Here is a 22,049-nt window from a genome sequence, read left to right on the forward strand (position 1 = left end):
CTCCGCGGATCGAGGAAGCGCCCGAGGCCAACGGGGGCTGTTTCTGGGTGGCCCCCAGGTGACGCGACCCCCCGCCGGCTGCTTTCAGGCCGCGCAGAGGTGCCAGGCGCTGCACCAGCGGGGGAAGGCTAACCCCGGCCCCGAGGTCTGCACGCTGGGGCCGGCGGGAGGCGGCCCTCTCGAGAGATGCTCGGATGGGCAGGTGCAGCCCTGAAGGGCCACCACGCCGGCAAACCCTTGGGTGCCGCACTTAGCGCATTTGGCTGCGACGTCAGCACACGGGGCTCCGCGGGACAGGGTCTGTGGAAATAGGAGAGGGCCGGGGGTGGAAAAACCCAGAGGAAAAAATGGGGGAAGTGAAGCAGAGAGGGGAAAAAATTCCTGCGAACAGAGAGAGCCGCCCTCCAGGGCAGCACCTGGCACAGTGTGGTCCAGTGGGCGGAGCACTGAACCGAGAGGCAAGAGAGCGGGGTGTGATTCCTGGCTCTACAGCTGACTATCTATGGTCGCAGCACAGCAAGATCCCTCCCCCCTTGTGTGCCTCAGTTTCTCCTCTCATCATTGTTGGGTCAATTTGGGCTATGAGCTCTTCAAGGCAGGGCTTGTCTGTGTCGGGGCAGCGCCCGGTACGACGGGACCCTGATCCCAGCTGGGCAGGGCCTGTCTCTCGCTGGGTCTGTGCAGCGCCCGGCACAACGGGGCCTGATCCCAGCCGGGCAGGGCCTGTCCCTCGCTGGGTCTGTGCAGCGCCCGGCACAACGGGGCCTGATCCCAGCCGGGCAGGGCCTGTCTCTCGCTGGGTCTGTGCAGCGCCCGGCACAACGGGGCCTGACCCCAGCCGGGCAGGGCCTGTCCCTCGCTGGGTCCCTGCAGCGCCCGGCACAACGGGGCCTGACCCCAGCCGGGCAGGGCTTGTCTCTCACTGGGTCTGTGCAGCGCCCGGCACAACGGGGCCTGATCCCAGCCGGGCAGGGCCTGTCCCTGGCTGTGTCTGTGCAGCGCCCGGCACAACGGGGCCTGACCCCAGCCGGGCAGGGCCTGTCTCTCACTGGGTCTGTGCAGCGCCCGGCACAACGGGGCCTGACCCCAGCCGGGCAGGGCCTGTCTCTCACTGGGTCTGTGCAGCGCCCGGCACAACGGGGCCTGATCCCAGCCGGGCAGGGCCTGTCTCTCGCTGGGTCCCTGCAGCGCCCGGCCCATTGGGTCTGCGCCATGTCACCGTGACACTCAGAGGAAGGCTATAAAACCACAACACGTCCTGCCGCAGGGCTGCCATGTAACCCAGACTCGTCTCCTGGCGCCCAGAACCGTCCCGTCCCAGCCCCGAAGGCAGAGCGCGCCAAAGCAGGCTGCTGAGTAAGGCACAGCGAGGGCAGGGCTGGCTCTCTGCACGCTCGCCGCTGACAACCCGGAGCTTAAACCTCCTTGCAGAGCCGCGCAGGGCGCCCCGGCCTAGGACGCCCCGTTTCACTCGGGGGGAAAGCTCGTCCTGCGATCGCCGCCAGCTTCTCCGATCCCTTTGCAACGAGTCGCCGATTCCCCCCGCGCCTTGTCCTGGCTCAGCCCATCGGGCGCCGCCGATCCTGGCCCGGGGCTGCAATTCGCTGGAGGTTGGCGAGCGCCGGAAGTGACGGGCCAGTGCTCCTGTGCCCTGATTGGCTGAATGGTGTAACTAACCGGCACGGCGCTCACGGCCACGCGACCAATCGTGTGGCGGGGTTTCCCTTACCGGCGTATCTGCTGTCGTGCAGGGAAAGGCCCTGGAGAAAGAAGTGGGAAGGAAAACTCCCCGCGTCTATATCTTTTTCGAGCTTCCGATCACATTTACGGCAGTATCCCTGTTTGGGAAACCCAAACGTCGCCGCGCCTCCGGACGGAGCGTCTCGTATTCGCCGCGTTGAGAGATTTCCAGAGAAGCAGGCGCTGCCCCGGGTCGCGGCTGAGTAGCGCTCCGCATTCCTGCACGGGGCACAACACGAGGGGCTGGGCTGAGATTCGGAGATTTCAAGGAATGTAAACACGGGGAGCGGGGAGGGAGAACGACTTCTGTGTTCTCCAGTAGGCTGCCGCGAAGGTGGGCCGGCTGGCTGCGGGGGGAACAGCTCTCCGCAGGACCGGGGGGCAAATGTCACTTTCCATTCACTCTGGAACCTGCGGGGCGCGGGAGGGGCTGTGGATGTCCGAGCCACCTCCCCGCCCCGGTGCAAGGCAGGTGCACGAGCCCCACGTCTCTGGCACCCAGTGCGGAGAGTTCACACGCAACAACTACCTGCCACCGCAGTTGTGCGCTCCCCCCCAGAAGCAGCTGCACTTCTGGCGTGGCAGACGCCTGTCCCAATTAGCGTTGCCGCCTTAATGAAGATTCCAGAAGCAGCCTCCTCCTCCTCGTTCGTCGGATAGTTTCTCACGGCTGGGTCCCAAGCTCTCCTGCAAACTCCCCCGCGAAATCCGCAATCCTTGGCTTCGGCGGAAGGAGAGCATCCTTTAGCCACACCCTTCAAGCGCCGTCTAGTTCTTGGCCCGCTCCTGGCTGGTGGCCGTCCAGTGTGGTCTGCAAGCGCCGTGGGGAGGGCGGGGAGTGGGGGGGAGGAATGTAGCGAGCAACTGGCTTTCGTTGGAAAATGACGATTTGGCAGAACAGAACTTTTTGGCGGGGGGTCGGGGGGGGGGGGGAGTTTTGCCGACTGCCCCGCTTTGGAAAAGAGGTTTTGAAGTTGTTGAAATGTTTTGCTATTTTGGAAAGCAAAGGGCCGGGGCGGGGGGGGGGAGGGGGTGTCTTTTGGGGCTTGGGAAAGACTTTCCTCTTGAAATGTAAATCAACGCGCGGCGAAAAGGCAGGCGCGAAGTCGAAGGAACCGTCCGGCAAGCATCTCAAGCACGCAGGGCGCGTGAAGGTGTTTTGGAAGCCTGGCCCGCCAGGAAACCCAGCTCTCGGTTTGGGGCCAGGGCTGGGTCTCCCGCCATGTCCTGGGCAGGGGGCTGCTCACATTTATAGACTCAGAGACTTTAAGGTCAGAAGGGACCATTCTGATCATCTAGTCTGACCCCCTGCACCGTACAGGCCACAGAATCTCACCCACCCCTCTTAGAATAATCCTCTCCCCTAGATCTCAGATATTGAAGCCTTCAAATAGTTTGAGGACCCCAAGATGCAGAGAATCCTCCAGCTGTGATCTGCGCCCCATGCTACAGAGGAAGGCGAAAAACCTCCAGGGCCTCTGCCAATCTACCCTGGAGGAAAATTCCTTCCCGACCCCAAATATGGCGATCAGCTAAACCCTGAGCATGTGGGCAAGACTCACTCACATTTCTGGGGGATGCAAGGCCACCCCGACAGTTTGATACCCATTTTCACCTGCGCCCCCCCAGCTGGAAGAGCCCCGAGTCCTACCCAGCTGACTGCCCTGCCCGCTCCAGCTACCCCAAACCCTGGCTTTCCAACCCCCACCCCAGCCAGCTTTGGGGGTGAGGCAGGAAGAGGAGGGCGGGGCCTTGGGTGGAGGGTGGGCGGGGCCTAGGTTCTCAGCCCCGCCCCTGATAAGGGACAGATGTTCTAGCATGGGTGAGCTGCTCTCTCGAGGCTAACGAGGCTTCCCCACTCGTCCCAGCCGGCGGGGAAGGGAGGGAGGGCGTCTCCCACCCTCACAGCCGCTCCGTGAACGTTGCCCCTCTGCGAGCGGCAGGCCCTGAGCTCGGTTCCTTCCCCCGCGTCTCCAGCCAGCCGTCAGGTGCTGGACGCTGGGCGGGAGAGATGGCTTTGCCGTGCTGGTGACGCTGTTTTCTCCTCCCCCTCGTCCCTTTGCCCCAAGACCAGGGGAAAAGTCTATAGAAGGGAAAGGCAGCGTGTGAAAAACAAGAGCGGGGAGGAGGAAGGAGCAAGGCTGAGCGCGGCCCCCGGGTGCTGCTCCGTGGCACGTTGCCCCGTGGGGCCGGCTCTCCGTCAGCTCGGCTCTGCCTCCGGGGGCGGGGGGGGAGCCGGTGCGATTGCCGTGGCGCTGCGCCAGGGCCGGGCCGTGGCTCTTGCGGGGGCGCCGGTGGGCGCGTGGGCCAGGGTGCCGCGAGGGTTGCGGAGGGGCCAGGGTGGGAGAACCCGAGCCTGTCCCCTGTGTGGGGGGTTTCCTGCCTTCCTCGGGCTGGGCAGGTACCGTGCGCTGGGGCGGGCAGGAGACTCCCCGTTCCCAGACTCCCGCGCTGGGTGGCTACATTTGGGGGTGCCCCCTGCCATGCGGGATATGGGGCGTCAGCTGCACCCAGGTGGCTCCTCTTTCGCCGGGACGCAGCTCAGTCCAGAATGGTTCGGTCTCCCCCTCAGCTGGCAGGCACGCGGCGGGCGTGAAACTGACCGGCCTGCGATACACCGGAGAGGAGCCGGGTCTGCTGCCCCGTCCTCCTGGACCAACCAGCGGCCAGGCGCTCTCCGGGTCTCCCGCAGGGAGCTCCCTCCACGCTGGTTTCCCCCCATGCAGACGCCTCGAGACGCTGTGTAAACAGCCCTCGCCCGGGAGCCAAAACGCGCCGCCCGCGCCGGTCCAAGCAGAACATTCCAGGCGCTCGGTGGATCGGCGCCAGCCCCAGAGGGCAGCAGAACGGGCCCTTTTATGGTAGCGTTCCTCCGCTCGAGTCGGAGCCCCAGGCCGGAGCCAGGCACGCACGCACGGCCGCCGGGGGGCAGGCCCGGAGAGGGGAGCCGGGCGTGCCCGTCAGAAGGGCGTGGGGTTAGCGGCCTCCCAGCGTGGCACAAGGGCAGGCCTGCGTGTGAGCGATGGGCGGGGCGGTCCGGGAGGACGAGCAAATAACCCAGTTGGGGGTGGGCGCTTGGCGAGGAGACGTAACGTTCCCTGTTCCGTGCTTGGGGCGGATCGCTGGCAACGGATGAGCGGGCAGGCAGAGCCGTGGGGGTGGGGTACAGGGCAAGATTCCCTCCCCCGCCCCCCACGGCCCTTTCAGCCTACGGGAGGGAGCATCTCCAGGGGGCAAACACCCTCGCCAAGGTTTGTCCCTGCGGATGAATCTTCCGCCAACGCAGCCCGGCCCTGCCCGGCGAGAGGAGGGCCCCTGGCAGTGTGATGGGGGCCATATGCCTGTTACACGGGGGTACCGGGAAGGGGGCAGGGGGCGGAGAGTGGTTCTGTGGAGAAGCGAGTGAGAACACGAGGCCAGTGTGGTGAGCAAGGCACGAGACGTCGTCCTTCCGTCGTGCCCTGCGCTGGTCAGGCCTCGGCTGGAGGGTTGTGTCCAGTCCCGGGCACCGCATCTCCGGAAGGAGGTGGAGAAATTGGAGAGGGGCCAGAGAAGAGCTTCAACAACAATTCAAGGTCTAGAGAACATGAGCGGTGAGGGAAGGCTGAAAGAATTGGGCTTGTTTAGTTTGGAAAAGAGCAGGACACGAGAGCGGTTTTCAAGTACCTAAAAGGGTGTCACAAGGAGGAGGGAGAAAAATTGTTCCCCTTGGCCTCTGAGGATAGAACGAGCAACGGGCTTAAACTGCAGCAAGGGAGGTTTAGGTTGGACGTTAGGAAAAACTTCCTGTCGGGGTGGTGAAACACTGGAATAAATTGCCCAGGGAGGTTGTGGAGTCTCCATCCCTGGAGATATTTCAGAGCAGGTTGGACAGACGCTGGCAGGGGTGGTCTAGATGGTGCTGGGTCCTCCCGTTCTAGTGTTCTCTGATTCTCTGGTTGCAACGGTCGGACCAGCCAGGCATGCTGGGCAGCCCACGTCTGACGGCCTTGTCTATGCTCCGACATTTACCGCAGTAGCTACTCTGGAGTAATTCCCTAGGGATAAGCCCGGCATGGACTCTTCCCCCAGATCATGGGCCTGTGGTCCAGCGGAGTCCACCTTGGAGCGATTGTTTGGGAACAGCTGCTTTGGCATGTTTCCAAGTGGGGCATGCCCGGGCTCGGGGGATGCACAGCAGGGGGAGAGCCAGCTGCAGGAGGACAGTTCCCCCTCTTGTCGGCCGCAGGGCTGACGCCCTTCACCGGAGTCTGGTCTACGTCTGGGGCCTGCACTTCAGAACGCCGTCTCGGAGCGGGCCCAGACAGGAACTCCAAAGGCGAGCGGTGGAGTCTCCTTCCGTGGAAACCTTTTTGAATGGGGGCTGGCGCTCGGTGTGGAGGACCCGCCCTGGTGGACCCGGCGTGACGGCTTGAGAAAGAAGGATAGGATAGAGGTCTATAAAATCATGAGTGGGGTGGAGAAAGTGACTAAGGAAACGTGATGGACTTGTTCCCATCATAGAAGAGCTAGGGGCCACCACAGGAAAGTAATGGGCAGCAGGTTTAAAACAAAAAAAAGGACGTTCTTCTTCACACAGCGCACAGTCAACCTGTGGAACTCCTTGCTGGAGGAGGTTGTGAAGGCTGGGACTATAACAGCGTTTAAAAGAGAACTAGGTAAATTCAGGGAGGTTAAGTCCATCAATGGCTATTAGCCAGGTTGGGTAAGGAATGGGGTCCCTGGCCTCTGTTTGTCAGAGGGTGGAGATGGATGCAGGAGAGAGATGGCTTGATCAGTACCTGTTCGGTTCCCTCCCTCTGGGGCACCTGGCGCTGGCCACTGTGGGCAGACAGGACGCTGGGCTGGATGGGCCTTCGGCCTGGCCCCGTCTGGCCGTTCTTACGTTCACGCCACGGGCGGGAGTCAGACTTGAGGGCCAGAGAGACCCCGTCTGGCTGCAGAGTGAGGGAGGACGTTGGATTCTCACCCGTGTGACCAAGAACCAGCCCTAAGCTTTCCCGCCACCCTCCTTGTTCCCAGGCAAGGGACGGTTCGGGTGGGTGCGTCCATGGGAGAGCCTGGCCCTGCGATGGGGACGGGCCTGGGTCGTTCCCTGCGCAGTTTCGGGACGATGTCTCTGAGCTGCCTGGGAAGACGGAGGCCGGGGGCGGGAGCAGAACGGAAGGAAACCGCCCGGGGAACCGGGAGCGTTGCTGTCCAGCTGGGCCGAGGTTTGGGAGCCCATGCGAGAGGCCTGGCAGGGCTGGATGCTGCTAAATCGCTTTCCTCTGCCCAAGTTGAGACGGGCCCCAGACATACGGGGGTCCAGGGGTCGAGCGAGCTGGATAGCTCAGAGCCGGCAGGGCAGGCAGCCGGAGGTCGGGCATCTCCCATCCTTTGGCAAACCGGGGCTGGGACAGGGAGGGATAGGAGCAGAGACCCAGGTAAATCGGCAGGAATTTGCTCCGATAATTCCTGGACCAATCGCTTGGCTGTTGGGGCTGGTACCTGCAGAAATGCTCCCTCCACGCTGCTTAACGCAAGTTCGCACAATGACCTGGGGCCACGGGCCGGCGCCGCTGTCATTGAGCGAAAGGAGCGACTCCCCTGGCCAGCAGCAGTAGTAGGCTGTTACCTTCTGGGGAGCAACCCTTAGAGGACAGTGCAGCAGTAGGGCTGTTGCTGACGGTCGAGGCCTCTCTTCACACAGGGTCCTTCCCGTTGTGTGCCAGCGGCTCGAGGGGTAGAATGGAGGGCCCGCTTTCCGCACACCCCGCCCCTCGGGCCAAGGGGCAGCCTCCCGCAGTAACGGACTCGTTACGTAGCGCAGCAAACGAGCTCTCGGTAGGATTACCCCTAACCGCTCCCCTGGCGCACAGACCGAACGCCCCCTAGCGTTGCACCCAACCTGCAGCTGGGGAAACCGAGTCAGGGGCGGAGAAAGGGACACGTCTGAGCCCAGAGAGGGGTCAGCGTCAGAGCCAGCAATAAAAATCCGGGGTCCCATTCATGGGCTCGGACCGGGACCCTCAGCCTCTCCGGCGTCAGCCACCAGAACGACCTGCGGCCGGTGGCCTGCCCTTCCGCCTGTCCGTCCGTCTGTCCATGCCTGTCGCGGGGGTAGCGGAGCCCTGAGCCGGTGCCTGCTGCTTCGGGGCAGGGGATTGGGAGGTTATTCTGGGGGGAGGGGAGGGGGGGCAAAGGGGGACTTGCAGCCCCGGGGCCCTTTACATTGCCGCCGGAGTGCTGTGTCAGGCGCTCCGTGCAGCTTTGGGGTCTGGGGGGGCAGCCCTGTGCTCCGGGCCGTGCTCAGGGCTGGAAGCCGCCCCCCCGCCTTGTCCCCGGGCTCACGGCGGCAGTTGCCCCCTGGTGTTAAATGCATACAAAAGTGCATTTAATTCGGGGGGGGGTTGGACTCAGAGCCTGGCTGTGGGAAAGGCCCCCCCCCAGTACAAAAGTTTGGGAGCCACTGGCTAAAAGCGACGAGACCCGCCGTACTCCCAGAGGGGGGGTCGAAATCGTATCGCTCCCCTCCGCCGGGGGCAAATCGATTCCTCTCCGGCCGGACAGGGCGCCGCCACTCGCCCCCTCGGGCCAGCCCACTCCCTGCCAGGCCCAGGCCGTGGTCCGGGCGCGTGGGTTGAGCCCAGAGCGCTGCGTGGCCCGGGCAGAGAACAGGAACAGCTGGGGCTGCTCTGGACTCTGTCACTGGGATGCTGGGGGAGCTGCAGTGGGGTTGCGAAGGGAGCCAGCCCCATGCTTCAGGGCCCACCAGTGGCTGGGGTCAGGAGGAATTCCCCTGCATGTCACAGCTCCACGGATCCGGCGCACGGGTTGGTTAACCAAAGGGCCGGGTCGGGGGTCCGCAGAGGGGCGTGCGAGTCCCCCGGGGGCCTCTGCCGGGATTAGGGACCTGAGACGGAGGGGGCTGACTGCAGCGTCCCTCCAGCCCCGTGCTCTGATTTCGGGAGCCTGTGCAAAGCGGGAGCCAGATCCGTGCCGAGTGAACGCGGCCGCTTTCGCTCCCACAGACCCTGGGGCGCAGGGGGCGGAGGGGGACCCAGCCAGGGACTTGGGACTCTCTTAACGCTGCCTCTTTGTGTGTTTGCTTCGCAGGCGACCACCCCGTGTGCGCCCCCCGCCACCGCTGAGCTGGTAAGTGAGCCGGGCCCTTGTCTCCCGGCCGCGGTTCACGGCCTCTGTGCCGCTGCAGAAAAGAACATCGGGAAACTGCACTGGCAGCTGGGGAGGGAGCGCTGTCCAGTGGTCGGAGCACTGGGGTGAGAGCCGCATTCTTGGCTCTGCCATGGAGCTTGCAGTGCCTCAGTTTCCCTCTCTGTGCTAGGTGGGGCCCGGTGCAAAGGCTGCGCGCTGTTTTCCTTCCCCGCCTGGGGCGGTTTCCTCTCGCCCGGGGACATGGCTCTGGCAGATGTGCCTCCGGCGCGCTGCCCTTTCTCTGACGATGTTTAGATTGAGGGAGATAATTGTTTTCACCCCTTGCTTTCCCTGGAAAGCCCGACGTAAGTCAGGAACAATTATGCTGACAAGCCGCAGGGATTTCTTCGCCAGAACAACAAACAGGAACACTTCCCAACAGGGCTCTGCTGGCCGGAGAGGCGCGGGGAATTGCTCACACAGCTGCCTCGCAAAACAGCCCATGTTGGCCCATCTGCGCTGGGCGCGCCCCAGGGACGAGGCGTTGGCCTCTCTTGTCACGAGGTCCCCTCGGGGCTCTGCTCCGAAAGAGGCAGCATGCATCTGCTGAAATGTCACACTCTTTGTTGTTGTAGGGTTGCACTGGAGTGGCAGGCGGTGCTGGTGCTTTGTTATTGTAGGGTTGCACGGGAGTGGCGGGCTGTGCTGGTGCTTTGTTATTGTAGGGTTGCACGGGAGTGGCGGATTGTGCCGGTGCTTTGTTATTGTAGGGTTGCATGGGAGTGCTGGGCTGTGCCGGTGCTTTGTTATTGTAGGGTTGCATGGGAGTGGCGGGTTGTGCCAGTGCTTTGTTATTGTAGGGTTGCACTGGAGTGGCGAGCTGTGCTGGTGCTTTGTTATTGTAGGGTTGCATGGGAGTGCTGGGCTGTGCTGGTGCTTTGTTATTGTAGGGTTGCACTGGAGTGGCGGGCTGTGCCGGTGCTTTGTTATTATAGGGTTGCTCAGGAGTGGCAGGCTGTGCTGGTGCTTTGTTATTGTAGGGTTGCACAGGAGTGGCGGGCTGTGTTGGTGCTTTGTTATTGTAGGGTTGCATGGGAATGGCAGGCTGTGTTGGTGCTTTGTTATTGTAGGGTTGCATGGGAATGGCAGGCTGTGTTGGTGCTTTGTTATTGTAGGGTTGCACGGGAGTGGCGGGCTGTGCTGGTGCTTTGTTATTGTAGGGTTGCACGGGAGTGGCGGGCTGTGCTGGTGCTTTGTTATTGTAGGATTGCACGGGAGTGGCGGGAGGTGCTGGTGCTTTGTTATTGTAGGGTTGCACAGGAGTGCTGCGCTGTGCTGGTGCTTTGTGCTGCCCCCTAGTGGAGGCAGGAGGGCATGGCTGAAGGTTGCCTCAGCTGCTGCTTGTTGGGATTTACGCCCAAGACGGACCAGCTGGAGCCAGCCCGCTCCCTGCTTCTCCCCTGGGGTATTTCCCTGACTCTCCGCCCCAGCCTCTGCGCTCGGGTACAGGCCAGGGGAGGTGCTTCCCCGGGAAACGGGCCAGCTCATCCATCCGGAGGGAACTGGGAAGCCCCGTGTGAAAAGCCAGGGCTGGGAAGGAGGGTGCTGGGGGGACGGCAGAGAGAGCCCCCGGCCAAGGCCACGGCAGAGGGGAGCCGGCGGAAAGGCTGGTGTGGTGCGTGGATTAGTGGGTTTGCGTACGCACGTGCGTGGATTAGTGGGTTTGCGTACGCACGTGCGTGGATTAGTGGGTTTGCGTGCGCACGTGCGTGGATTAGTGGGTTTGCGTGCGCACGTGCGTGGATTAGTGGGTTTGCGTGCGCACGTGCGTGGATTAGTGGGTTTGCGTACGCACGTGCGTGGATTAGTGGGTTTGCGTACGCACGTGCGTGGATTAGTGGGTTTGCGTGCACACGTGCGTGGATTAGTGGGTTTGCGTACGCACGTGCGTGGATTAGTGGGTTTGCGTACGCACGTGCGTGGATTAGTGGGTTTGCGTGCACACGTGCGTGGATTAGTGGGTTTGCGTGCGCACGTGCGTGGATTAGTGGGTTTGCGTACGTACGTGCGTGGATTAGTGGGTTTGCGTGCGCACGTGCGTGGATTAGTGGGTTTGCATGCGCACGTGCGTGGATTAGTGGGTTTGCATGCGCACGTGCGTGGATTAGTCATCTTGCATGCACACGTGTGTGGATCAGTGGGTTTGCATGTGCACATGCATGGATTAGTCGTTTTGCGTGTGCACATGCATGGATCAGCGGGTTTGCATGCACACGTGTGTGGATCAGTGGTTTTGCGTGAACACATGCGTGGATTAGTCGTTTTGCGTGTGCACATGCATGGATCAGCGGGTTTGCATGCGCACGTGCGTGGATTAGTCATCTTGCATGCACACGTGTGTGGATCAGTGGGTTTGCGTGTGCACATGCATGGATTAGTCATTTTGCGTGTGCACATGCATGGATCAGCGGGTTTGCATGCGCACGTGCGTGGATCAGTGGCTTTGCATGTGCATGTGCATGGATTAGTTGTTTTGCATGCGCACGTGCGTGGATTGGCGGGTTTGCGTGCGCACGTGCATGGACTGGTGAGTTTGCTTGTGCACTATGGCATCGGAGCGCCTGCTTTGTCCCAGGCGGGGGCTTCTGTGCCAGCCAGCGCTGGCATCTTGCTGCCTGCCGGGAGGTGTCGGGGCAGGAGCCCTGCAGGCCAAGGTCTGGAGATTGACGAGCGCGGAGGGACTTTGGTCTGGTGTTGGAAAGGGCTGTAACACCCCTCCCCCCGCCCCGCTGTACAGGACCCCAGTGTGGCCTGCGGCTCGCTCGTCCCTTTTACAGACCCTGGCCGGACGTCTCGCCCAGCCCTGGCACAGATCCGCTCGCCCAGGGCCGGATCTCTCCAAGATCCGTCTGGGCCCCCAGCTATGAGCGCCTCTCAGGCTGTGGTGGCTGTCTGCTCCCCCAGCCCCCATGGCCCTGCTGAAGGCCAGGGCCATTCTCCCCCGTGGACAGATGGGAAACTGAGGCACGGAGCTGGTGGGGGCGTTCGGACTGAGGAGCTGGTGGGGGGCGTTCAGGAGCAGCTGGTAGCCTCAGACCTTTGCGGCTCGGGACCGAAGGGACTTCTCCGGGGTCACAAGGAGTCCGTTACGGAGCAGGAATCTGGCCTGGCCCCAGCGTAACCACTAGGCCGTCCTTCCCTTTGGCTCTCCCTGCCCGGCCCAGTCACCTCGCTCTCCCTGCTGTGGCTGCAGCGACGAGGCCGGCCGGAGCGTCGGGGCGTTCGGAAGGACCCCGCCCACGGGGAAGCGCGTGGAGAGGCAGCGCCCGCCGCCCGCCAGATCTTTCCAAGCGGTTCCCTCGTGTGGCCGGCCGATCCAGCGGCTGCGGGGCGGGCGGGGGGTTAATCTCCTGTCGGCACAGCCCTGCCGTGAGCACCACGAGCAGCGCTGGTCCCCAGGGAAGCTCGCCAGCCCCTCCAGGAGACTTATCTGGGGAAGAACACCCGGCGGGGCCGTTTGGGGCCGTTAGTGCGGCTTGGAGAGGAAGCAGCCAGCGGTGGCGGGGGGTGAGCAGCCCAGCCCAGTCTGGAGATTACGGCCCAGGCGCGTGCCGGAGACGAGAGGGCGAGCCCTGTGTTTGGAGGAGCCGTTCCAGGCTGGAACCGGGGCAGCGTAGAGGATCGGAGGCTGGAGCTGGGGGCTGTGTGGGGAGGGGGGATTTGGGGCACAGCCCTTCCCGAAACACCTGCCACAGCCCGGGCGGATCCCAAGGCAGGATCCTTCCTCAGGCAGGAGCCTGGTTGCTCCGAGACGAGGCGATAACAGGTGATGCTCTGCGCCAGGCTTAGCTGCCTGGTCTCCCCGCAGGAATGTGGCCGCTCAGGTTTGCCCAGTTCCTCTGTTCCCAGGAGTCTCCATTTCAGCCTGGCTTCTCCCTGGCCAGTTCCTCTCCTTGCAGGAGTCCTGCTCTCCGAACGCGGCCTGGCTTCCCCCCACCGTCTCCGCCCCACTCCTATCTAAGTCCGCCCATCTCCACCCTGCTCCTATCTCCGCCCCGCCCGTCTCCGCCCCGCTTCGATCTCAGCACTACCCATCTCCACCCTGCTCCTATCTCCGCCCTACCCGTCTCCACCTCGATCGCCTCCCTGCCTGTCTCCGTCTCGCTCCGATCCCAGCCCCGCCCGTCTCCGTCTCGCTCCGATCCCAGCCCCGCCCGTCTCCGTCCCGCTCCGATCCCAGCACCGCCCGTCTCCGTCTCGCTCCGATCCCAGCTCCACCCGTCTCCATCTCGTTCCGATCCCAGCTCCACCCGTCTCCGTCTCGCTCCGATCCCAGCCCCGCCCGTCTCCGTCTCGCTCCGATCCCAGCTCCACCCGTCTCCATCTCGCTCCGATCCCAGCCCCGCCCGTCTCGCTCCGATCCCAGCTCCACCCGTCTCCATCTCGCTCCGATCCCAGCTCCACCCGTCTCCGTCTCGCTCCGATCCCAGCCCCGCCCGTCTCTGTCTCGCTCCAATCCCAGCCCCTCCCATCTCCGTCTCGCTCCGATCCCAGCTCTGCCCGTCTCCATCTCCATCTCCATCTCGCTCCGATCCCAGCCCCGCCCGTCTCCGTCTCGCTCCGATCCCAGCCCCGCCCGTCTTCGTCTCGCTCCGATCCCAGCTCCACCCGTCTCCGTCTCACTCTGATCCCAGCCCCGCCCGTCTCCGTCTCGCTCCGATCCCAGCTCCACCCGTCTCCATCTCGCTCCGATCCCAGCCCCGCCCGTCTCCGTCTCGCTCCAATCCCAGCTCCACCCGTCTCCGTGTCGCTCCGATCCCAGCCCCGCCCGTCTCCGTCTCGCTCCAATCCCAGCTCCGCCCGTGTCCATCTCCATCTCGCTCCGATCCCAGCTCCGCCCGTATCCATCTCCATCTCGCTCCAATCCCAGCCCCTCCCCTCTCCGTCTCACTCCGATCCCAGCCCCGCCCGTCTCCGTCTCACTCCGATCCCAGCCCCGCCCGTCTCCGTCTCACTCCGATCCCAGCCCTGCCTGTAGCATGGAGTCACAAGGAGTCCGTTATGCAGCACGGACTTGACCTGGCCCCAGCGTAACCACTGGGCCGTCCATCCCTTTGGCTCTCCCTGCCCGGCCCAGTCACCTTGCTCTCCCTGCTGTGGCTGCAGCGACGAGGCCGGCCGGAGCGTCGGGGCGTTCGGAAGGACCCCGCCCACGGGGAAGCGCGTGGAGAGGCAGCGCCCGCCGCCCGCCAGATCTTTCCAAGCGGTTCCCTCGTGTGGCTGGTCGATCCAGCGGCTGCGGGGCGGGCGGGGGGTTAATCTCCTGTCGGCACAGCCCTGCCGTGAGCACCACGAGCAGCGCTGGTCCCCAGGGAAGCTCGCCAGCCCCTCCAGGAGACTTATCTGGGGAAGAACACCCGGCGGGGCCGTTTGGGGCCGTTAGTGCGGCTTGGAGAGGAAGCAGCCAGCGGTGGCGGGGGGTGAGCAGCCCAGCCCAGTCTGGAGATTACGGCCCAGGCGCGTGCCAGAGACGAGAGGGCGAGCCCTGTGTTTGGAGGAGCCGTTCCAGGCTGGAACCGGGGCAGCGCAGAGGATCGGAGGCTGGAGCTGGGGGCTGTGAGGGGAGGGGGGATTTGGGGCACAGCCCTTCCCGAAACACCTGCCACAGCCCGGGCGGATCCCAAGGCGTCCTCCATCGCCGGCAGCAGTGAAATCGACCAGGGTCTGCACCCCCGACTCCCTGCCGAAAGAGGCTTCCCCGGTGCGGGCTTCTGCTTGGATGGGCCGGGCCACACTGGCCCTCAGCACCGCGTCCCCCTCTCCGATTGGCCCTGGCACCACCCCCGTCTGATCTCAGCCCTGTCCCTCACCGCGCCGCTCTGATCTCAGCCCTGCCCGTCTCCATCCCGCTCCGATCCCAGCCCCGCCCGTCTCCACCTCTCTCGGATCGCCGCCCTACCTGTCTCTGCCCCGCTCCAATCCCAGCCTTGCCCGTCTCCATCCCGCTCTGATCTCAGCCCTGCCTGTCTCCGTCCTGCTCTGATCTCAGCCCCGCCCGTCTCTGCCCCGCTCCGATTCCAGCCCCGCCCGTCTCCGCCCCACTCCAATCCCAGCGCTGCCCGTCTCTGGCCCACTCCGATCCCAGCGCTGCCCGTCTCTGGCCCACTCCAATCCCAGCGCTGCCCGTCTCTGGCCCACTCCAATCCCAGCGCTGCCCGTCTCTGGCCCACTCCAATCCCAGCGCTGCCCGTCTCTGGCCCACTCCAATCCCAGCGCTGTCCGTCTCTGGCCCACTCCGATCCCAGCGCTGCCCGTCTCTGGCCCACTCCAATCCCAGCGCTGCCCGTCTCTGGCCCACTCCAATCCCAGCGCTGCCCGTCTCTGGCCCACTCCAATCCCAGCGCTGCCCGTCTCTGGCCCACTCCAATCCCAGCGCTGCCCGTCTCTGGCCCACTCCGATCCCAGCGCTGTCCGTCTCTGGCCCGCTCCGATCCCAGCGCTGTCCGTCTCCGGCCTGCTCTGATCCCAGCGCTGCCCGTCTCTGGCCCACTCCAATCCCAGCGCTGCCCGTCTCTGGCCCACTCCAATCCCAGCGCTGCCCGTCTCTGGCCCACTCCAATCCCAGCGCTGCCCGTCTCTGGCCCACTCCGATCCCAGCGCTGTCCGTCTCTGGCCCGCTCCGATCCCAGCGCTGCCCGTCTCTGGCCCGCTCCGATCCCAGCGCTGCCCGTCTCTGGCCCACTCCGATCCCAGCGCTGCCCGTCTCTGGCCCACTCGGATCCCAGCGCTGCCCGTCTCTGGCCCGCTCCGATCCCAGCGCTGCCCGTCTCCGGCCCACTCCAATCCCAGCGCTGCCCGTCTCTGGCCCACTCCGATCCCAGCGCTGTCCGTCTCTGGCCCGCTCCGATCCCAGCGCTGCCCGTCTCTGGCCCGCTCCGATCCCAGCGCTGCCCGTCTCCGGCCTGCTCCAATCCCAGCCCTGCCCTTCTCCATCCCCCTCTGATCCCAGCCCCTCCCGTCTCTGCCCCACTCCAATCGCCGTCCTGCCTGCCTCTGCCCCGCTCCGATCCCAGCCCCGCCCGTCTCTGCCCCGCTCCGATCTCAGCCCCGCCCGTCTCTGCCCCGCTCCGATCTCAGCCCCGCCCGTCTCTGCCCCACTCCGATCTCAGCCCCGCCCGTCTCTGCCCCACTCCGATCTCAGCCCCGCTCGTCTCTGCCCTGCTTCGATCCCAGCGCCGCTCGTCTCTGCCCCACTCCGATCTCAGCCCTGCCCGTCTCTGCCCTGCTTCGATCCCAGCGCCGCTCGTCTCTGCCCCACTCCAATCGCCGCCCTGCCTGTCTCTGCCCCGCTCCGATCCCAACCCCGCCCGTCTCTGCCCCACTCCAATCGCCGCCCTGCCTGTCTCTGCCCTGCTCCGACCCCAGCCCCGCCAGGCTTTTCCCGGGGCTGTGCTCAGCCTGACTCGTGTGTCTCTTGGAGCTGTAGCAGACGCTGCTCTCCTGCCCCATGGCTGTCCCAGGCGATGCATTTGGCCAGCTCTGGCCTGGGAAAGAACGTGGGAGGGTTTGTGGGGTCGGACGTGCCGGGGGAGAGTCGGGAAGTTTCAGGGCTGCCCCCAGGCTGTGGGCACCAATGGGTGTTGCTTTTCCCTGCGTTCCGAGCAGAGCATCTTCCTGAGACCCCTGGCCGCAGCAGAGCCCACCCGGGCGGGCGGCTGGGGGCCGGTTGGCAGCAGGAGGCGTGGGCAGGTTCCCAGGGGGGTAAGCTAGCCGGGGCGCTCTCCCCCCACTGGCGTTTGTGATGTACCGCAGTTCTTCTTAGGGGCCGGCGGGTGCCTGGGGGGCTGGGAGCAGACTGGGTCCCCGGTTTCTCACTTCCCTGGGGTCTCTCGATGACATGAGGCCCGGCAGGCAGGTAGCTGAGCCCTTGCTCACGAGGATTTAGCTCGAAAACAGCCGGTCCCTGTCCCGCTGGCTGCGTGGGGTTTGCTTTGCCAGCCTGGCCCTGCCAGGACATGCCCACACCCACCTCTCAGGCCAGGCTCAGGCTGGGAATTGTCTGTTCCCCGCCCCGGGTGTTTTCACGCTGGGCTGGGAGCGGTCGGACCCCGTAAAGTCGCCCCGCAGCCAAAGGAAATGTGGTCACTAGGACTGAAGTCGAGGTCACTCTGTGGCCTCCTGGCGTGGCCTCCGCTGGGTGAGCCACCCCTGTGTTGTAAAACAGGGCAGCCGCAGGCGCTGACTCACGGGTGCTCCGGGGCGGGTGTTAGGCACCCAGGGGAGAAATAAGGGGTGCTCAGCGCCCACGGGGTGCAGCTGATGAGCGCGGCTGCCGATCAGCTGTTTCCCTGCTGCTGGGAGGTGCTCCGGGAAGGGGGAGAGGTGGAATGGCGGGATAGGTTGTAGGGGGGTGGAGTGGGGGTGGGAAGAGGCTGAGCAGGGGCGGAGCCTGGGGGATGGGGTGGGGCAGTAAAAGGTGGAGTGAGGGCGGGGCCTAGGGGGAAGGGGCAGAGTGAAGGCGGAGCCTTGGGACAGAGCACAGGCCCCGCCCCAACCCGTTCCCAGAGGCCCCGCCCCACGCTGCTCCTTCTCATAGGCCCCGCCCCCAATCTGCCCCGCCCAATCTGCCTCTTCCCACCCCACTCCACCCCTCCCCCAAGTCTCCCTGCCCAAGTGCTGGCCCCTCCAGCACCTCCTGCCCCCAGGTGATCAGCTGATCCGTGCGCCCAAACAGCTGTGGCTGGAGGGTGCTGAACAGGGCCTGTTTTTTTCTGGGGTGCTTGAGCCCCAGAGGGCCCCTGGCGCCAGCGCCTGTGCCGAGCACGATCCCGTGCGAGATGCAGACACGGACCCAGCGGCGAGTCCTCCCACCACGGCCCCTCGGCTCGTGTTTGCACGCGAGCGTGATCCGAGCTGGCGCACAAGTGTCTCTGGGCGCTGGCGTTGACGCCCGCAGCTGGGAGAATGGACTCTGGGCCGGGCAGTCCCGTGGCCAGGTCTCCGGCGCTGTCCTTGAGCCTCGTGGGGGAAGGGCGCCAAGCAGCCAGGGGGACCGTTTCCGCGTGCCGGGCCGTAACCTTCTCCTCTCCCTCTCTCCACAGCCGGCCAACGGGGAGCACACCGCCAAGCATGTAGATGCCACCGTAAGTGATGTGGGTCGCGGCGGGGACCGGGCCGTGCGCGGCCAGCGAGTCGCGGATGCTCTCCTGCGGGGATTCCCTCTCGTTTCCCCGCGTGGGGGCCGTGGCGCCCGGCGGGATCGAGTGGGCTAGCTTGGGGAGATGGAAGCCGGCGCTTCCGTGCTGGTTCTGAGCGCGATTTGGTTCCCCTCTGCCCAGGCAGGCGCGGCCGGACCCCGCGAAGGCTGCGCAGGCGTTGTGCATCCGGCCGTGCCCTTGTCCGGGGAAGGAGGGCGACGGTACACGACGCACACACGTTGCGGCTGGGTCTCAGGTCTTCCTAAGCTGAAATCAGTCGGTGCCCGGGGAGAATCCGCAGCGGGGGGCCCCAGCTGCAAACCGGGCTGGACGTTGTGCTGCCAGCGCCGGGGCGCGGCCGGCCGGCTTTGGGAAGCAGAGAGCAGATTTCAGCTTTCGCCCGGAGCTGGGATGCATGGGGGTGATGTTCCCTGTAAGCTGAGCACACGGGCGGTCGCCCGGCAGAGATTCAGGTGCCTCCCAGCCGACTGGCAAAGCTCCTACAGCTGGCAGCAGGTGTTTCTATTGGTGGTGCACATTGGTGCACAGAACAAAATGTATTCCGCACGCTGATGGACAAAATTAGAGAGATTTCCACCTTGCATCCTGCTAGCTGCTACTGGATCCTAGTGGCTTTTCAGATGCTAGAGGTTTTTAAGTCCCAACTTGAGCAAGCCCTGGCTGGGCTGATTGAGTTGGGGGTTGGTTCTGCTTGAGGCAGGGGGCTGGACTCGGTGACTCCTGAGGTCTCCGCCAGCCCCCGGATTCTGTGTTTATATGACCCCTCTGTAATTGGGCCCACCCAGTCTTTTGTGGTTCCCCCAGTACGGAACCCGTCTCCCCGTCTCTGCAGACGAGGGAGCGTTGGAACCTGGCTCCGCTGCTGTGGTCCTAACGACCCAGCCCAAAGGAATTAACGAGCGAGCTAGATCATGTGGCATGAAGCTGAAGAAGGCTTCTGTCTGCAGTGGCAAAACAGCCCTTTGTTGGCATCGGGGCGGGGGACGGTTCCGTGCCGTGTGCAGCTGTAAATATCCGTGGGGCATCTGACAGGAGGATTCAGGGCTGTTTCTAGCCACGAGGCAGCAGCAATGCCTGGGGCTGTGCAGATGAAATCTCCGGCTGACCCACGCTGGCGTTCTGTAGGGGGCTGTGTTAGCGGCAGAAGCTGCCAAGGGGGCAGGGGTGTGGTAGCTCTATGGTGCTGCCCAGACAAGAGACAAAGCCTCTGCCCCAAAGATCTGCCAGGCGAACAAGACCAGAGGAAGTTTGCTGGCCCCATTTCACAGCTTGGCTGTTGAAGCAAAGTGACATGGTCAAGGCCAAATAGGACATCGGTGGCAGAGGCGGGTTTCTGAGTCCCTGCCACAAGGCCAGTCTTCCTGGCTAAGGGCTGGTTGGTGGAGCCATTGCGGGTCGGCGCGTTTATGCGTCGGTGAGTCGCAGCTGGCAGCAACCTCCGAATCCTCCCTACGAACGGGGCAGGCTATTAAACGTCCTGCTCTGGGGGGCAGCCCACCCTCAGAATGGGACCTACGGAGGGGGCCGATCCTGCCCCGGCCAGAGCCGGGCCCTGAGCCGGACGACCCCGGGGCCTGTGCCCCTGAGGCAGGGGGGCGCTGGGGAACTGGGCCGGCCTGACCCAGGTGGTGCCCGCGTGCGAGGCCGGGCTGGCCCCCGCCCGCGCCATGAAAGGCCCTTTTGTGGCCTCCCTGCCCGCAGCGTGGATGCGGGAGGCTGCGTCAGGAGCCCTTAACCACATTAGCCGGGCCTGGCCTGGCTGCGCTCAGCTGATCGCGGGCTGACTCCCCCCGGGGCGGGAGGGGCGGGCGGGTGGGTGTGCGGGGGCGGCTCCGGGGAGCGCGCCTGTGGTGAGTGGGCAGCGGCCGCGGGAGCTCAGATCACGGGGCTGGCTGGTGGCGGTCGGAGGGGTGTGCGGGTTCAGGACCCTCCCCGGGGGGCGCGGCACCACCATGCCCTGGCGGTGGATTAGCAAGAGCTTCTCCTCGGCTAAGGTACGTTGGGGGCACCGAGGGGGGTGGGGACGGCTGGAGTGGGGGGGGTCGCCATGGCGACGGGGCAGGAGATGCTCTGACAGACCCTGGCGGGGGCAGGTCTGGGCGGGAGCGGGGGGGTTCCCAGGGATGGTCCTGGTTTGTGGTTTCCACCTCGTATGGGGCCGCCGGTTCTAGCCCCAGGCGCCCCTGTCCGGTGCTCAGCACAGTGACTCCTGGGGCCTTTTCTCCCCCTCGCTGCTTCCTGCCCAGGCTCCGCGGGGGCCCTCCTGCCAGATGGGGTGGGGCGGGCAGGGCAGCGGCATGCCCACGCTGGAGAGGAGCTGGCCTGGGGCGCGCCCCTGTGACGGCGCATTGGGGGTTCCCCGTCTCCTGCACCCCGAGATGTCACAAACCGACTGCACCAGCCAGTGGAATAGAGGAAGTTTATTGCCTCTCCAGGATACAGCACAGCACAGATGTAGTCTGGTCACAGAACTGGGCTAGGATGCCTCAGGCCCCCTTGAGTTGGGGGGAGACTGGGCCCCTAAACTCCAGCTCCTCTCCCTAGGCTGTCTCCTCCATGCTCTCCCACAGTAACAACTAAACTCCCTTGCAGCCCTGCCCCCCAGTCCAGGGCAGCATTCACCTTCCTTTGTTCCTCTCCATGGGGGGTGTCTGGCCACTGGTTCGACAAGTTTGGCCTTATCTCTGCCTAGCGAGATTTTCCCTGCTGGGTCTTGCTCCAGACAGCAGGGGTCACCACATCCCAGCAAGTACCCCCACTACGTCACAGCCCCATGCCGGAGGCTGCTGGGCATGTGGTTCCTGGCACGGGGCCTTTGGGCGTGGGATCCTGCCGGAGATCCTGCCCCTGCTGGCCTGAGACACCAGGGGCAGGGGGGCACAGGCCAGTGGCTGCATCAGGCACCCAGGAAGCCTGTCGGGGTGGGGGGCAGCCCCATGCCTCTGGAAGGTCGTTGTTGCTCTGCCTGTCGGGCTGGACCGGGAAAGGGACGCCCACCGTGCAGCCAAAGCCGTGAGGCCGGTGGATTGCAGGGCTCTGTGCCGCGGGTTTTTCTGTGCCGTGTAGGTATTTCTCGGGGTGGGGGGCAGGATGTTCGGAACCCCAGGGCTGCCGGCCCTCTGCTCGCTGTGCAGGTCCATGCCCGCCCCCCTTCTGGATTCAGACAGGCTGTTGACTGGCGGAATCCGATCCCTCGGAGGGTGGGTCCCCACCAGACTTCCTTCAATGTTTTCCCCATTCGTGTGCAGAATAAATTTTGTTCTCTGCACCGAGGCATGTGTGGATGTGCACCACCTGGAGAAACACATGCTGCTGTGTGGGGGCATTCTGCTAATCAGCTGGGTGGGCATTTGAATCTCTCCTGGGTGGCTGCCCAAGTGCTCGGCTTACAGGGAACAGGGGTCCCTGCTGCTGCCGGCAGCGTCCTGCCCAGTTTGGGCGGACAAGCCCAGAACTAGCAGTGAGGTAGCGGCTCCAACAGAGCCTCGGGCTAGCTCACAGCTTGGCTGCATTGTTGATTTCTGACATCTCCTCTCAGAAACTCTGATGCCGGCGGCCACGGACGTGCCCGCCGGGAACGGGTGCAAACACCATGGTGTGAGGCCGTGTTGCCTGATGCTGAGTGCCTGTGCGGCTGCCCTGGAGAGATTAGCAGTGTGCCAACAGCGCGTGTTGGTACTGGTGGTGCACATCGGCATAGGCCTTTGTGCACAGAACAAAATTTATTCCACACATAATGGACAAAGGTAGAGGGCACTTTGGCGTGCGGGGCTGGGGGTGAGGGAGAGCGAGGGCGAAAAAGGCGTGGCTTGCGGAGACTGGTGGGGCTCTTCGCTGGCACATTCCCGCCAACGGGGCGGAGGAAGGAGATATTCAGGCTGCCGCCCTCGTTTGGGATTTCCCTGGGGCAGCCCTGGGGCGGGGTGGGGGTGGGGGTGGGGGTGGGGTGTGTCT

The 22,049-nt window shown here is 64.6% G+C and overlaps 1 protein-coding gene across 13 annotated transcripts in view; it reads left to right on the forward strand.

The window, feature by feature from the left end:
- Positions 1–22,049, forward strand: part of TNS1 (tensin 1) — a 241,298-nt gene that overhangs the window by 103,905 nt on the left and 115,344 nt on the right. For 12 of the 13 annotated variants that reach the window (XM_075932996.1, XM_075932995.1, XM_075932997.1 and 9 more), the window contains 2 exons: positions 8,839–8,877; positions 17,979–18,020. In XM_075932996.1, coding sequence (XP_075789111.1) covers positions 8,839–8,877; positions 17,979–18,020 — 81 coding nt within the window. Of the gene's footprint in view, positions 1–8,838; positions 8,878–17,978; positions 18,021–19,984; positions 20,090–22,049 lie in introns of those variants that run through there. The other variant, XM_075933003.1, reaches the window with a different exon arrangement.

Source organism: Pelodiscus sinensis, chromosome 7, assembly GCF_049634645.1.
Source record: "Pelodiscus sinensis isolate JC-2024 chromosome 7, ASM4963464v1, whole genome shotgun sequence".
In the NCBI taxonomy this organism is placed as follows: domain Eukaryota; kingdom Metazoa; phylum Chordata; order Testudines; family Trionychidae; genus Pelodiscus; species Pelodiscus sinensis.